The following is a 17,779-nucleotide window of genomic DNA, read 5'->3' as shown; positions in this document are numbered from 1 at the left end:
GCCTACAGAGAGACGGAGGTCAAGTATGTGTTCGAGAACTGCGGTCCAATCGAATCAAAGAACTCGTCACACAAGGCCTCAATCACCATTTACTGTGGGGCAAATTATTTTATACTGTATGTGTGTGGTCACGACCAGACTAATGATGGCAACTTTAATACGCAAGTCTAAGTAAAGCCCAAAACGAAACATACCCATTCGCTAACATTTCTGTTCATGATTGTTTTTGAACAATCAATTTACATCCAGCACATCACAACAAAAAGATCCCTTGGCTCAAACTTGTTTCATGTTTATTTATTCATTAATCAAAAAAATAGCATAGTAAGGGGCATCTATTATTTACTGATAATTTAGGACAAAAGATGTAGCTCTAAACGTGTAGAGTTTAGTTAAATGACAACTATACATCATCACTGGCCCGAGTACCTGATTGAGGTAGTACAAGGACAGCTAGATAACTATACACATAAAGGCCTGAACGAAGGCAAGACCTCTCAACTGTGAGGCAGAAGTGCTAACCACTACACTGCGGCTGCTACTCTAAAACACTTGATAAAAAATACTGCAATACTCAACTGTAACAGCAGAGGCTGTGTCAGATTCAGTGTGAACTAAGATGCATCCTGAGGAGCAATATCACATCAGCTATGCAAAGTTGAGCTGCATGCAAGCTAATTCATGCAAAAATGCATGCGGGAAAACCAGTCAATAATTTGCCAAAATGCCATAATATGAATGGACTGTTGACTTGACAATTTTTTTTTATACACTTTCAGAGAAAGTGCATCTTTATTTTGTTCTGAACAAACAAGGTGCATTTTCTCTGCAGAGATGATCCGAATAGTTCTGAAATTGACATTTAAATCGCATTTGGCACAACAAGTGATTGACATTTGCCCTAGTTAGTGCTTGGTGAAATTAAGCCTTCCAATTTTTTTTGATCATGAACATAACGTGAAAATCATATGCATTCTATTATAGAAAAAGCAATGAATTGTAAGACATCAATTTACATTGTGCTAATTCCCCACCCTGTTTTGTCAAAATGGTACATACCTAAAGCGGCGACATATGCGTGCATGAATGGTCTTTTTCCACACGGCTAGCCTTCACCCCACACGCGCGCAAGGTTAAAGCCACTCTTGCCATTTATCACACCTTCTCTACCGCCGTATCTGTCAGTCTCTGAAACCGAGGCAGAGCAGAGCGGAGGCATCTAGCGCTCTTCTCGCTATCTCCGTCCCGCCCACTCCCTTTCACCCTCGCTCGACGCTGTTGAGACACGTTCTCCTCTCACTGGCCCCACCTTCCTCTCCTGCTCCCTTTTTATCCCTCCCTCTTCTCCCGCAAAGCATTTTTAATTAATCGCATCCACTCGCTTGCATTATTTATTTATTTTGCGTTGCCTTTTTCTCCCCTCCCTTCTGTGGATTCAAGTCCTTAATCTCACACAATCGGCTTGCTTGGCACATAACGGCAAATGAGCGAGGGAAAAAGAGAGAGAGAGAGAGAGAGAGAGAGAGAGAGAGAGGGAAAAAAGAGAGAGAGAGAGGAAGGGGAAAGAGTGAAATACAAGACTCTTAATTACTAGCTGTGCCTATGCCACAAAGCGTGTGTGCGTATTTGTGTGTTAAAGGGTTGAAAGTTGGTGTAATTAAACGGGCTCTAACATTAAAGCTATGTGATGCAACGACTGTATTCAAGAGGCTCAAATACTCAAAGACATGCTCACACAAGCCTTTACTTCAACCTGCAACCACTTTAAAGTCATGAGACATTACTCATTATCTTATTCATTATAGCCAAGGCTATACTGCAAGTAAATCATATGCTGGCTAGCAGGGAAAAGAAAGGTTCGTATTGCTTTCGCGGCAGACATCCTAGTTTGTGCCTGTTCGCTCGCTTCCTCACTTCGCACCCTCCCACACAAAAATCTGCCCACGTTCTCAGCCACACTTTTGTGTGTTTGTGTCAAGTGTAAGGATGGGCATTGGATTGAATGGCATTAAAAATGAGTGATCCATATAAAATATTTTTTGCCGGAGATGTTTAATCACACGTTTTGCTCTATTTTAAACGAGAGCTAAGTCAAAAACCTTTTCCAAAGAGGTGTTCGTTTGATATTACAGTTGTTCAGGTAATGACCAGTCGTGGCTCAGGTTGTAAACGTCACATGAAAATTGGTGAGCTGTGATTGGTTGCTACCTGAGCCCTTCGGCACGATAATGTCATTTGAATTCGACGGCAGGTGTCAAAATGGCCGCACCCTGAAATGGACAAAACCGGGTGGATTTTGCTGCTTAGTTCATATCCCACAAACACAATATTGGTCAGAATGACATGTTTTGACAAGTGGGGGCGCAAAAAAATCTCATGTAAAGACAATACAGTGTTGGCTTGACGCTGCCTTGAAAAAAAAAAAAAAAAATCAAATCAAAATAAAAAATGTGTTCGTTCGCTTTAGACAGTAAACTTGCTCATGACTCAGCCAACATCATTTAAGCTGGTTGACTCAATTTTGTCAATTCCAACTCATACGCTCGTCAAAACAATATTCACAGAGGGCATTTTACAGCAGCAGATCGAAATTGTCACACATGTACTTTACGCACCTTCGCGGTCCACCCTCTTCGTACGGTGGGATGATGACCACTTTGACTGTGACAGATGTCCTGAGCAAGTCGATCATCTGCTCGTGAGTCAGCGTCACCGCTGCGACCTTGCAGATTTCCACCAGGCGGCTGCCCTGCCTCAGGCCCGCTTGCCAGGCAAAGCCGTACTCCTCTACCTGTATGGCAATACAAAACACACCGCTTCGGGTTAGCTCAAAAGCGTGTGTAGGTCAATGACAAGCAAAGGTGGCAGCTGATGTTGGTACCTCAGCCACGGTGCCATCCAAGCGCACGTGAAAGCCCAGTTGGCCAAGTCCGTTTCTCCTCAGTGTCATATCCACGGTTTCGCATCCCACTGTTAGTGACTGAAAACAGCAGAAAGAAATGGAATTTAAATGATAGATTTGAATAAAATAGAACGGACTTTATCATCACTACAGGTACACAAAGAAAGTAGAAAGGTTGCTCCAATTGGTGCATATTAAAAATATGAACAATAAATATAATAAAGGAACAGGGCATTTGCTTGAGTTTTTTTTTTTTTAATAATATATATTTTTTTAATATCCTTAGTTACAGTACTTCACATTTTGCTGCTATGTCAACACACTCGCTTGACTAGCGACAGGATCAACATGTATCTGCTTCTTCTACAAAGATGAACTTGTTCTGTTTATTTTCCCGACATTTTCTTTCTCTGACCATTTAATTCATCAAATGTCATAGGGATTATGGTAATATGCAAATGGTTCTGCATAAATGCCCGCATGCAATTGCGCAACTTCTAAGCTAGTTGATCATAGGAAGTGCTATTAAATCTTTTTATATCATTGTTGGATTCATGTTAATTGACTTTAACATGTCTGGTTTACGCAACATACATTAGCTGGGTAGCTCATTAGCATTAAGCTTACATAGTTTTATGTTCAGTTAAGGCTTAAGTTGTTCATTGAAAGTGACTTTATGAATTAAACACTGAGTAGTGAATAGCTTTAATAATCAAAATGTTCAATCTCAAATGAGCTCTTCAAAACATACAAAAGGCAAATGTTCTTAACGATTTTGGTTATGTTACAAACAGCAATACGGGGCCTTTCAACTTTGGTGACTCCAATTAAGTTTCATATTTGTGCATTTTCCTTGAGAAATTATTGATATTATTATTATATTATTATTAGCATTATTATATAGGGGTAGCACAGTGCAGGTTTAGGGTGCAGGTTCAGTGTTCAAATTGTTCGTTAGTGTGAATGAATGTGATTGTTTATATCTGCCCTGCAATTGGGTCTATCACGCTTCTCTTACTCTATAGCCAAATGAGATGCGCTCAATCTCTTGTCCATACTCCACAAACATGCATGTTAGTTCCATGAGGGCAAGCGCTACAAAAATGGATATAATTATAGCATGTTTGAAACAGCTTTTGAAGTTTTAGAAGAATTAAAGTGTAATATAATAGAAGTCATGCATAATTATAATCCATCTAAGTCCAGCTCTATTTTGTTCCAACTTCAAAACAGAAAATGGGAATATGTGATTTACATTTTGATGCACTTCCAAAGTGCATTATTTGAGATTCTTTTGATTTTGCAGGTGTAACGTCTTTGTGTTTTTGGTTCATTATATTACTTTAAGACTTACTGTAGTGTATTATCAATTCTCTGAAGTGACAATATCAATGTCTTTCAGTGTATAAACAGTGTCCATATTTTTACTTTAGTACTTATTTTTGTTCACAATGTGCAATTTTCCTTTCCCTCATTATTTTGCCAAATCAAAACATTTTGCGTCTACAAAAGGTTCATCAAGAGATCTCGGACAAAATTCATCAATGTATACAGAAATATTCCTTACCTTTAACCTCTGCACCATTTCCCTGATGTCCTGTGCACAGCCTTCGGGCACCCGCAAAGCGATGTGGTCGCCTCTTCCGTAAAAGATTTTCAGTGCCAAACGCTCCGCAGTCCAGCCAATCACGTCGGCGCAGAAGCAATTGAACACCACTTCTTTGGTGGCACAGTCCACCAGGAGAATGTATTCGGCAGAAAAGCCGAGGGCGCAGCGGATTTCAGCACCCCCGCCGCTAAAGTCTTGGGCCAAGACTCTCCAGGCAACGGCCCCGGCGGCTCCCAGCTCGGCCGCCTCCCGTGCTTTCGTGCGCTCGCGTTTCTTAGATGCCAGGGAGATGAGGTTGTTCAGTTTACCGGCAGAGTCCATGGGAGTGCTGCTGACGTAGTTCTCTGCCAGGTCGCGCAGGTATTCCTGCCTCGTCCGTGTAGCCATGGTGTGGAACTTTTCAGACTTGTGTGCTGCATTTTCTGCGTTGATTATTTTGGCTAGCAGGAAGTTCCGAAAAGTGTCAGAATCACGGAAGGTGACACTGCTTGGGATGGGTGGGCCAAAAGGAGGAACATCCTTCATTCTTGTTACACCAACACTAAAGCAAGAAAAGACAGCAAGCTCAAGATTTGAAGATCATACTTGGCCATATGTCGGCCTGTGTTTTTTTTTCAAAACACTCTCAGGGAAGTGCATTTTAGTGATGTTTTGATTGTGTTTTTGGTGATAAGAAAATGGCCAATTTTAGACTTTGCTGGACTATTTAATTTGTTAGATTTTTTAAAAATATATATTTTCTATAAATGTACGCTGTTCTTTGTTTGATGACAATGGTTGTTTATTTTTATTGACTGACATTTAGTCTATTTAAAATTCACTCACTATTCCAAGTTACAGTTCGATTTTTTTCATAGCTAATATATTGATTGTTAGTAGTACTGTAGTTTTGACCATTATTGACTTTTTTTTTAAAGAAGTTTAAGATAACATACTGTATATCTTTGAAGTAGAACTGTAGTGAATTGCAAAAAGGGTCATAAGCCTGCCTGTCTGAAAAAGTTGAATTAAAATAAAAAAAAAAACATTTTAAAATTTCACTTATCTTTGTTTTAATTTTCAAAGTCAGCTATCAGATAAAAAATATATATATTCTGATAAAACGCTGATATCCGTGAAAATATCAAAGACTGGGCAGATAACTGCTCTAACTCAAATTCTATGTACTATAATAGAAACATTTACCTGTAGCAGGTGTTCTCCGAACAGGGATTGTGCACACGGACAATGACAAAAACATGCTGAAAGTGTGAGCGAATATTCTGAGGGGTGAAAGGCAATGCTCCGGGTTCCTGAAAGATGATGGTGACGATGTCGTTCCCGATGTGCCTCTTTCTTAGAAGCTAAGGAAAAGACAGCAGATTAAAAATGAATGATGTGACACAATAACGTAAAGCATTTCCACAACAAACTTCAGAGGAAAAGAAATTTGACAAGGGGACTTGGCGATGGATGCTACTGTCCCATCATAACAGCTCTTTATGTAACTTGTTTTTCCACTTTCAATGTGGAGTATTTGTGTCTAGCTGTGTGTGTATGGAACATGGAACGGCATCCAGGCTGTGCCTGTGTGACCATGTTTGCCAATCCCCTGTTCATCTGCTGATAGAAGTGTAAATGTAGCAATTATGGAATGAAGTCTACTGTTTGGCTACAGATCCACAACGGTACACAGGATTGTTACTTGCTCAATGGTTTTTACCACTATAACATTATTTTCATAAAATTAGCAAATAACCAGATTTTATATATACACACTCCCTGTGTGTAAATGAAAAACATTTCCACACTCTCCCTCTATACATTTTTTTTAATAGGAAACTCTACGCATCTATTTTTTTACTTCCACTCCTTCAAAGAGATCTTTTACAACATCTCCTCAGTTAAAGTTGATATTTTTTAACATGTAATATGCTACCACCTAGAGGTCTGAATAATATTGCGACTATGCTACTGCACCGTGGAAGCCTCTGGATGGGGATATTGTGCCATTTTTCAAGTGGAAGTCCTGCGGTTGAAACCAAAATGTTTGCTTTAATATGAAAATGAATCCAAGGGCACTCCTCAAATATTAACCTGGAGGCTTGTTTAAGCTTTTTATAAATGATTAAATATAAAAATACAATTGTTTTTTTCATTCAAATAAATCATGGATGGGTGGATGGATGGATGGAATTTGAGGTTAATCATTTACTCTGTTAAGAGCAAAATTAGTTTAGAAATTCACCAGAATCCCGTGACTAATAGTTCACATATTGCAAACTTCAACGTTCTCAATATTCTTATAGCTGTAATAAATAAACAAAAATATTTAAGAGATTATAGAGCACATATGTCAAAGGCACAGTCCGCACAAAATTTTCTATGGCCAATCTAAAAGATTTCACTGCATATTCCCAAACTAAGCGTGACAGAACAGTTTTTAGCATTACGTCCTATGCATGGCACAAATACAAAACATGATATGTAAGGTGTCAAGAGCCCAACCCAGGGTCTACTGGGGGAACCAAAGCATTGGATCATGTATGGTAGGCGGAGGCCAAAGGTGATTTTGTCAGGTAGGTTATATGGACAGTGTTTTCATACTCCTGTGAAAAATGTACCCTCTTTAGTTAAAGTTCAAATCCCCCAATATATGAATAAAATACCACCAATTTATTTTTTTAATTATGTTAAGTATTTAATTTGAGTGACTGATAAAAAAAAATGCTCATGTTGGTTTTTTTGGGAAGAAAATCGTTGCCTACTTCTGCCATTACTCAATGAAAATGTACTGATTGTGACTTGAATATTATCGCCTCAATCATTAAACGTGCACGTTATGGGGATTTTTATAGCAAGGAACTTTGCCTTTTCCGGCCATTAAAAATTTCATTTGGGCCCCTGTCCATTTGACTTTGACACCCCTGCTATAGAGGGAGTAACTAAAGACCATTTCATAACAATGCCATTTTGGAAAATATTAAGCAAGGAAACAAATAAATTCTCAATAATGCCCAGGTGGATTATTCTAGTCTATTCTTAAATACAGGGTTTTGAGGGCCTTGCAAAGGATTGCCATAGACGTACATTTAATCTCGACATGGAGACACTATACACTATGAATGCTTACCTGCTGCGGGTTGTTGGGCATGTATGGCAGCATGGTGGATATGTGGAACATGACTTCGTAGTCCTGATAGGTGGTGTACAGGGAGTGGGTGCCAGTTGAGTCAGCTGCAATACCACAGAAGCGATGTGAATTCCATGTAAAATGAAAATGTGTTGTTGAATGAAGTAATTATAGCAACATTACAAATATCATGTCATTCCAAAAAATTTCTTCGGGATACTTACTCTTTGTGTCGAGCTGTGCAGCATATTTGCTGAAGCCTTTGAGGAGCACCTGCTCACCCAACAGCTCCAAGAAAGCAGAGAAGGCTGGTGATGCCTCTTCATTGTTGTACATCTCCTCCTCTGTGCTCTGGCCAGCACGGCACAGCAGAACGCCTACCTTGTGTTTCTGACTCAACTAGGAAGGCACACACAGATAATGATGTTAATGCTCAACCAGCAAACAACTCAGGGCAAAAATGAAGTGATTCTATATTTTATTCACATTCACAACTCGATGGAAATGATAGCAGCTTTATTCTTGGCCTTTGCAAATTATCCTAAATCAGATTAAAATGGGTAATCATCAATGCCTTCATTTAATAAAGGCCTTACTTAAACTCACTATATAGGTCCTTTTGTTTGTACTTCAGAACATCAGTATTTGCAGTATTTTGGAGCAAACTAACCCCTTGCTCGTCCAGCTTAAGAAGCTGCTCCGTGACCTTGGGTGTGCTGACCGCAAGCCTCAAACAGGAGACGCTGAGTTCGGGGACCACCTGCTCCAAGACCTCCTTGAGGGGCAGGCCACGCACTGTGCCATGCTTCCCCGTTGATGCAACCCCATCCTCTAAGATGGACCCTCGCAGTGTCACCAGCTGTGTGTGAAAAAGCAAACAGGAAATGTAGGAAATGACACCACATATTTTCATAATGGTCATTAAAGTGCTGCCCCCAAGAGTAAAAATAACACAATGATGTCTTTATGTGGGACTCAGAAAGTCGCCATCCCATAGCCTCTGCCCCTATTTGTTAAGGAAGCAAAAGTTGGGACTCTTCATAGAAGTGTCTTATTTGCAGGAAATAGAATTGCACTAACACATGCTGTAAATAAAGTCATTTATTTTTATATTGTGAAAAGTGAATTATATTACTGTCAATTACACAAAATCTACATCACATTTATTGCTCAATTATTTATGACCATCCCTGCAACAGTTTATCTGTAGGCATGCAAATATTCATGTACTAAAATGTCAAATTTGGCGCAATCAACGATTCGTTTTCATTTTGATGGGATGGCGGTGACGCTTAGATTCAAAGTGAACATGAAAGCAATAATATAAGATATCATGAAATGGGGATTGCCATATCGATCCCCCGCAATCTCATTTGTCGAGGCTCTAGCAGCTGCAGCTCAAGGCCCAAGGAGCTAAAAGGATGGATGATTAGTGGCCTGGTAACTTGGAAGTGGGTCCGTCAGATGACGGATGGCCTGACAATTGCTCATAAGCCTGTGGGCTTGAAGCAACATTTTTCCTCATGGTCACATATACAGTTGCAGAATGACTGTTGAGGGTTTTTGTACGTGTGTGTTTGCTTTTTCTTAATGTCCAGCTGTATTGTGAATTAATATTCCACTCAGTGGCGGGTTGCTTCTCCGCAAGGGAAATTGACCTGCTTCAACACATTAAGGCAATGAAAAAACCCTGAGATAGATTTCAGTTGAGGGCAGAGTTGCTGCTCTACTCCTCGACATGTAAAAGGAAAACACATTCTAGAAAAATGCATTGTTGACTAGCTTGCATGGGTGTCTGGAACATAGCTCAGAGGGCTGCATTTACAAACGTTTAAAGGTTGGATTGAGCGAGGTGGAAAAGAGGAAGTTGGCCCACCTTGCTGTGTCAGCAATGCTGCGCCGTGAATTTAATGGTGGACTAAAAGCGGATGGATGTTTTGAGAGCAGCTGCGCCTCGAGTCAGAAAGAATAAAGTCTGCAATCTATCTCTCTTTTTGTGTGTGTGTGGGAACAGCAGGCCTAGCAACCACTGCAGCTCCTGTGTACTTAGACGGCGAAGCAGCCCATTGTAGTAGTGGCACTAAGGTGATGAGGCCAGGCAGCCATGTAATCCAGCTAAAGACAACACACTGTTTGTTGGACTGAGAGCGACACAGTTCGACAGGTGGTTTAGAAAACCAACACCGCAAAAGAACACTAGGATTACAAAATATGTAATTGGGTGAATTTCTTACCATATTTGTTTCATTTGAAATAAGACCAAAGAAGATTCATTTAGATTTAGATTTATGCTCACAATCATACCTAGGGGCAATAAGGAGGTTTGAATACACCTCCCTTGCATGTTTTTGGAATGTGGGAGTGCCCAGAGAAGACCCACGCGAGCATGTGGAGAACATGCAAACTCCAAACAGAAAGCCGGGGCAAGATGTAATTGAACCTGGGACCTCTGAACTTTGAGTCAGATATGCTAACCAGTTATCCGCTGTGCCACCGCATTAAAAACAATAAGACAAATAATCAATTACAAACACCAATTTGCTTGTTGCATGCCACGAGTGAGCTACATTTTTTCCGCTTTCACAGATGCAGTATATAAATGTATAGGATGTGTGATCACTTGATAGCCATAACATATGTATGTGATGCATTTTCACAAAATCAGGCTTGACCTTAAGGGAGCTGTTTTCTTATAAATCCAAAAATGGACATGTTACTTGGTGTCTACAGGAGACGTAATTTGAAGTAATTTGCACACAAGTATTTAATGGAACCTTGACGTTTTTTGTATCTGTTGTTGATCTATTACCATTAAAGCAGAAACGTTTTTTCCCCCGCCGTTGATGGAGCGAGCAGGACATATAAGCGATTGCACATACCTCACTCGTTCTCACGATCAGGCGGTACTGATATTGGTCCTTCAGGTCTTTGGTGTCTTCTAGTTTCTCCCTACGGATGCTCACTGCCACTGGACCCAGCTTTTCATCAGTACCAAAATAATTTGAGTGTTCTGGTACAGAACAAAGAGGTTTTGTATATTAGTATGACTGGAAGACACAACAACTAATGAAAACAATTAAAATGATTTAAGCGAAGAGCAAACACAATAAGTAAATTGGGCGTTGATAAAAGACAGACTTCACCAATGACCTCTAACGGCCTTAATTTCACGAGGATTTGAGCATAAGAACATGGCAAATTATCACAATTATAATGGTAAGAAATGTGGAATCCTTTTGCACCAAAATACAGAATATTCTAAAAAAAAGACACAATTTGAAAAATGAATAACTACCTAACATAATTGGAAAACAAAATTAATCAGGCTTTGAGTTGGGGGGGGGGGGGGGGGGGGCTTTCTTTTGTGATACTGTATATTTCACAAAGCTTCAAAAATGCTCAATGTGCAAAATGTTGGGTTTTTTTTGGAGGGGGGGCCCAAATCTGCTTTTCAGTTGATGTATTGACTTTCCTTGGGAGTCTAGGCTGTGCATGCTGGAGTGTGCTCCAGCATTTTCCTAAACAGAAAATATAATTTCACTGCTAGTGAACATAATTTCTCACTCGGAAAATATGTTAAACATTAAAAGTAATTGGTTTCCACGTTGTACATCTTTTTTTGTCATTTCAGATCATCTGAGCAAGAACTGGCTCTACTTAATAAGAATGCCTTTAAAAAAAATGCACACAATTGTCATAAACTGTTGAAAACTCAGCCTTGGTGGGGTTAAAGTGATTTTACTTGAGAAACTCGAAGAAAAATAAGGCAGAGCCTTGAAAATTAAAAGGAAAAAAAAGCCAGTAGTGCTATTAACAACCTCCAAGGTACTGTAAGTATTCATACAGCATAATTGTAACCTCAATCATGTGTGTTGTCATGGAGAAAACTGCGGCTCAGATAAAAGTGCTAACACAGAGGACACTAACTGGCATTATGTGGTTTGTTCCACAAAGTTATCCACACACTTTAAAGTGTGTCTTGCACACCCTAACTCAGAAGCTCCCATGCTAAGATCCACTAATGCTAACACCACAGGCGAAGTAGGAGTTGAAAAAGCAATTCTGCAGACGGTTCGGTAGGAATCTTACTTGACAAGTGTTCCTCTGCAACAACTCTGACTAACAGACAACTGGGATGATGAACTCATCCCATACAAGTCAGGTTTGCTTAGCTTCCATGCCATGTCTTGTGGTGAAATGTCAAGATTTTTGATGGGCCGTCATAATATGCACGAAGGGCGCATAGGCGTATTGCAGGACAGCCAAGTCAAGAGGAGGAACATATTTTTGGAACCGTAACCTTTATGAGGTTGCATGGCCTCAAGGGGGCTGTCTCGCTTACCACGCATATGCACAATTACTAGAGCACACGCGTTCCCAGTAGCATCTGCCACTAATTAGGATGCTGCCAGATGATGTTTGCCGTGGAGACGTTTCATACGAGGTGGTGAGGAGACATGTCCACATATATACACATACAGAATCATTGGACTTGGATCTTACATGGGTTCTACAAAACAAGATGTGTAAGAATTAATCATGTTTGAGATTTAACCTGAGTTTGATACACGAGTGAATATTATTTCAGTTTTTCTTTTTTGGGGGAGAAGAATGACATTCACCAGCAAAGAAAATGTAAGTTTTGTGTTGGAATATGCTTGTAATCAAACAATAAAGATTTGGACATTCATAGTTGGAAGGTATATGCTCGTAATCAAACGATAAAGATTTGGACATTCATAGTTGGAAGGTAAAATGTAAATTTACCATGTTGCAGGATGTGCACATTTGTGAAGCTTTGGAAAGACTTAGTGTATATCCATTTCTGTGAGGATTTTTTTTTTTTGGACATCTACCATTTTTCAACACAAGACTTTTTAAAAATTATTTTTGGGAATTATTATATCACAGTATATATTATGCTAATATTATATTAATATTATACATATTATAGTAATAATTTTATTACTGCACTTTCATTTATCTAGGACTGTAGTTTCTAACTTGAATGCAAAGGCCATTTATTTAATTAGAGCCTTACCCCTTAAAAGAAAAAAGGATGACAACGGTAATATTGGCCTTCAGGAGGCACACCATGACACTGATGCTTTTGGTAAACTTGACATTGCTGTTTCACATTGTGAGCATTAGGCTAAATGCACTTGAAAGCAAAAAGACATTGGCTGTTTAAAATACACAAGTAATTATTTATGTTTATTTATACCGTAAACCTGTAAACTACATGCACATGTGTTTTTTTTTGAAGGCTCAAACATCTAGCATTGGCATCCCTCAAAAGTGGGTTTCTCACATTATTTGTCACTGTAACCATACTGGTAAAAGCAGTGGGGTATCAACATTATTTAAGTTAGCTAACTGCCTGATGGTGGATTGACGTGTAAAAAAAATATCTGGGAGAGCTGCCAGTTTGGCTCACTTTACAGTTCTCAAGCCCAGCTGGATATTAACTGTCACACGATGAGTTGGTGCGACTGTCAGTGGGGAAACGCTGGCAGAACAAAACCGCATCAACACTGTCAAATTTCACAAGTACAACTAAAAATGATTTTGAGTGTTTTATTTTTGCAGTCTGTCTACATGCATCTCCATCTGACTTACCTTTCCCATGAAAATAGTCTCTGTAGTACCTAGCCCCAAGGTCAACGTGCTCTATGTTGTACTCCTTGAGTGTGTCCAGCCTTGTCACCTGCAGTTCAATGGGCATCTCCACCACGGAGACACTGGCGTTACTCCTCCTCAACCAACCCCTCACCCCATCTCCTCCATCTCCTCGCTCTGCCGATGAGTTGAGAAAGCTTATGTTACGTTCCCCATGTCCTCCGGTCTCGTTGAGGAAATGGGGGCAGCTGAGGAGCAGCGGGCTTGAGCTGTGGGCCCCGGGAGGAATGTCTGTAGGATCCATGACCATAGCAGGTGTGCTTGTGCTAGGGTCTAGGCTCAGAGTCAAGTCCTCAATGCTGGCATAAACGGGTTCATTTCCACTCAGAGGCAAGGACCTTGATGCAGAAAGAGACACGGAGGCGGCTGATGCCCCAGTTGCAGTGTTCCTCCTCTGGGTCACGTAGCCGCGCTGAGCAGCGGCCTCGTGGATGTCAAACAAAATACTCTGTGCATCATAGTGTACAAAGCTCTTTGGGCACACCCATGCTTTGTATGAGACATCAGATGAACCCCGTCCTCCGTCTTCATTCATTTCTCCTTTGCCGCTATCCTGCTCCGCTCGACTGGCGCTCCGAAGTTTTCTGAACAGTGACGAGGTCCCCAATGAAGATTCTGTGCCGCCGCTTTTCTTCCTGACCCGATCCGCTCCGTCTTTCCTACGCTCGTCTCCACTGAGTGTGGAACCAGGCGAAGGAGCCCCGATCGGTTGAGAGTCCATCGTGCGTAAAAGTTCTCTGAGGCGCGAGGGTGCTGAACTGCGCTGGTCAGGCCTCTCCTGGTGGAACTGGGTGAGCATGTCGAAAAAGCTCTGCTCGGGGATCCCCTGAATGTCGATGGAGGAGGTGCTCCCATACTCTCTGAACAAGGTGCCCATCGCTCCTGCGCCACGAACCTCTACCTTAAAAGTGCAAACGAGAGTATAGTTCACCATGTTAAAATAATATAACACTCAAAATTGTGCCAGATGGGTTTTTGACATATTTTGCATAGTTCAAACACATTTTTTAATTAAAAAAAAATTGCTGAAAGTGGACTATGACATTTATTTCTCAAGTGAGTAAAATTTTTGTAACTGTACAGTTTATGTGTGAGAAAGTTCATTTTATGTATATATAAAAAAAAAAAGGACGTAATGACATATGGCATGATTCTGAGGATGAGGTATTAATCAAATTTATCAATTCAATCTGGAGTTGAACAACAAACCAAATTCATTTAATTTATCATAAAAATATTCAGTGGTTTCAAAATTTGCTAAATGGTGATATCAGGGTGCACAAAAAGTGCCAGAATGCTGGATGGGTGTTTTACCGGACATTCTTGTAACAGTTACTCACTACTTAATTATGACACGACATCAAGTTGTGCACAATCAATGAATTGCTATTTTTTTGCACACGTTTCCAAATTTAAAATCTGCATGTATTCTTGTTGTCTGAACATTAAACCACAGGATTTAATATTGAATACATAAAATATTTAAACAAATGGATGTTGGTTTATTGCTTTGATTAAAATTGATCAGAATCCTAAGCATTCAGAGTGACTGAAAAAAAAGAAGAAGACATTTTATTTTTGGGACATATTGACCAATTGTAATTAACTCAGTTGCACCCCCCCAAAAAAAAAACAAAAAACAAAACAAACAAACAAAAAAAGTTACTTAGCATAGGAAAATCAGCTGGAGGACGCAGAGGTAGAGTCTGAGAGACAGGGCATTAATGGTTCAGCAATTCAAATTCAGTGCTTATGAAGTCCAAAATAATGGCCTCTGATTGGTCTAATTCAGTAACTTAATAATTAGTTAGCATGGAGTAGCAGCCCGGCTAACCACCATGCCGATGTGGCGTCACACACACACAAAAAAAAATATTAAGACTATTGGATATTAGAGTTTGGTGAGAATAAAATTCAGGGCCGTATCGCCTAGTCATAATTCTCACTATGAACACCGCTGAACAGTAGGATCGCTGTCTCACCTCGTTCTCATCTTGTTCACTTAGCGTCACCTCACTGTTGGAGCGTTGCCTCAGTGGGGGGAGGACACGAAGGCTCAAAGGTGAACCTCGCTCGGCGGCTAACACTCCGCCACGGAATTCCACATCTTTGGACCACCGCCGTGGTAACCGTGCCACTCCGCCTCGTACCAGTCCAACGTCCGACGATAGCGCTGATGATGACACTGATGCGGAGCAGTCATCGCCGTTGTGATGGCTACTCATTTGGCTGTTTTCAAGCAGGGACTCTCTTGAATGAGCCCGACGTGGGGGCCACTCTGCGATTCGAGCGCGGACTCCCATTTTGGGGACAGAGACGCGCGGCTGCATGGTAGCATCCATGTGAACCGGGTGGCCATTGGGAGTGTTGTGATAAGGCGTGTGCTGGGGCAACCCGCCTTCACCTCCCACGTCCAGAAGGTCTGAGGAGGTGCAGGTCACCCCTCGATCTCTGTAATTGTTCATGGTGCCCCAAGGGAGCTCAGGGCAAGATGGAAGCCAGGTGGGTAAGGGGCTGGCATCCCACGTCAGGAGGGATGTGAGAAAGAGAGAGATAGGGGCACCAAACACACTGTGCTGTCTGCACTACAGCCTCCAACGTCCAAACACATCACTGTTGCTCCACAGGGGTCATTTCACTGATCCATGATGGACCAGCCCTTTTCTTCTTCCTCCTCCAAAAATCTGCAGAAAGAAAAACGAGGAGAACATAAATATTCACAACTTTAATGCATTCTGAATCCAACAGTACAGCTTTTGTAACAGAAATCCTTTTCAGTAAAAAAAAAAAAAAAACATCACCTTTAGTAAGACTACAAGTCATCGTCATAACATTAAAACGTGCGACGGTGAGCAAAAGACCGACAGGATAATAATGTGCAGCGATATGATGGCGGATTTCTTCCGTTGAGACTAATCTCCTGGAAGCTGACAAGGTTTGTTATTATCACTCACACTGTGCACTCAAGTGCACGTGCACACACACACAAACACTCCCATACCCTACGGGCACAGTCTCCCACAGCTTCCAAGCGGAGTGAAACCACTGCACCGTAGTCACATATCCACATCGAGAATTTTCAAAAAGAGTAGTGCGGCATGCAGTCGTGACTAAGCATCTGTATGTGAAAATCTGGAGGTGTTAAGACTGAAGCGGGAGAGCCGCGTGTCCTGTTGATTATTGGTTTAGTGGCAGGATTCTTCTAGACTTGTGTGTCCTCGGCAGAGTTCACGTCTGCGTAGCTGTTAACTGTGTGGCTACATAAGAGTGAGCAACTTGAATTTAACTAATATGACATGTCCATTGATGCAAAATCTTAAAATCCTTCTTGAAATTCACACACAAAGTTAATAGAATCACCACAAACGGGAGGAAAAACATACACGGACTTACAAACTATTTTGTTCTAGTCACTGAACAGCAAACTGCAGGTCTTTTTCTATGTTCCACTGACATCGACTTAAAAATGTTCTGCTTCAAAAATAGTGGGTTTTGTGTATTATCAAGGAGATGAAAGATGTTCGATGTGTGCTTTGATGAACAATGCACTTTGTGAGACGAAAGCAATGTCACTTCTGGTCCCATGACATATAGACATACAACACTGAACATTTGCAGATGAGTAATTTTGCCGATGGTAAAGCAAGGCAAAAGAGGCTCCTGCTCTGATCACGCTTTTTGCTCATCCAGAGAGCAGTTCTGTGATCCAGTATCAGGCTCAATCCCAGATTATCCTGACGCAGCTGTAGGCACCTCAGAATGGCTTCATTATGTGCCATGCAGCGTGAGAGAGGGTGGATGGGTGTGAGTGTGGTCTGATATTTACCAATGACTTCTGTCTTGGGAGTAAGAAACAGACAGTTATTGAGGACTGCACCTGACTGTCTGCTTGTCAATTATTTTCACATGATCAGTTAAGATATGGAGTACATACAATAAACAATGTACTGTAGTTTACAAATTGAGAGTGACTTGTTTTGAACAGAATAAGATTTTTGTCCTGCAAGTACTACCAAACATGTTTTTCTGTTTTGAGCCTAGGGATACCAGAGCCCCCCTTTTAAATAACTTTTGGCAGACAATTAAAAGATACATTTTGGATGAGCTGAGTTGGATTGGGGCAGCATGGTGACCTATTCTAATTCTGCGATTCAAATCTTGGGTGGGTGAGGTGGATCTTTTAACTCTGCTTCTGGGGGGTTTCTGTGGAACAGGAATAAATGCCACCTCATAATATTTTAAATAAATACAGTTGAAATTGAGCTCCTCCCTAACATACAAAGGTTATGGTGAGTGATGCCACATTTGGTAGCTTTGAAGCACATGCTGAGTAACAAAGAAGCTTTGCTGCCTTGCTGTACCACATGACCGCTTACAGATTAAAAAAAAAAAAATACATATCAATTTGTGGATAGTAAAGTGTAAATATGTGGGGGATTCATGCACGCTGGCTTCCACCCAAGCTCCAAAATGTCAT

General features: G+C 40.8%; 1 protein-coding gene across 2 annotated transcripts in view; it reads right to left on the bottom strand.

Annotated features, from left to right (window-relative positions):
* Positions 1–17,779, bottom strand: part of sipa1l3 (signal-induced proliferation-associated 1 like 3) — a 55,812-nt gene that overhangs the window by 7,993 nt on the left and 30,040 nt on the right. For both annotated transcript variants that reach the window (XM_088426932.1, XM_088426933.1), the window contains exons 2-11: positions 15,285–15,986; positions 13,243–14,203; positions 10,503–10,633; positions 8,294–8,482; positions 7,848–8,022; positions 7,624–7,727; positions 5,697–5,854; positions 4,470–5,052; positions 2,882–2,980; positions 2,616–2,791 (exon numbers count right to left, since the gene is read on the bottom strand). In XM_088426932.1, coding sequence (XP_088283058.1) covers positions 2,616–2,791; positions 2,882–2,980; positions 4,470–5,052; positions 5,697–5,854; positions 7,624–7,727; positions 7,848–8,022; positions 8,294–8,482; positions 10,503–10,633; positions 13,243–14,203; positions 15,285–15,767 — 3,059 coding nt within the window. In that variant the 5' untranslated portion in view covers positions 15,768–15,986. The remainder of the gene's footprint in view (positions 1–2,615; positions 2,792–2,881; positions 2,981–4,469; positions 5,053–5,696; positions 5,855–7,623; positions 7,728–7,847; positions 8,023–8,293; positions 8,483–10,502; positions 10,634–13,242; positions 14,204–15,284; positions 15,987–17,779) is intronic.

The sequence above is a fragment of the Hippichthys cyanospilos genome, chromosome 11 (assembly GCF_059441005.1).
Source record: "Hippichthys cyanospilos isolate Australia breed blue-spotted pipefish chromosome 11, RoL_Hcya_1.0, whole genome shotgun sequence".
Classification (NCBI taxonomy): Eukaryota; Metazoa; Chordata; class Actinopteri; order Syngnathiformes; family Syngnathidae; genus Hippichthys; species Hippichthys cyanospilos.
The sequence above is the reverse complement of the archived record's forward strand: the minus strand, read 5'-3'. Positions and strand labels throughout refer to the sequence as shown.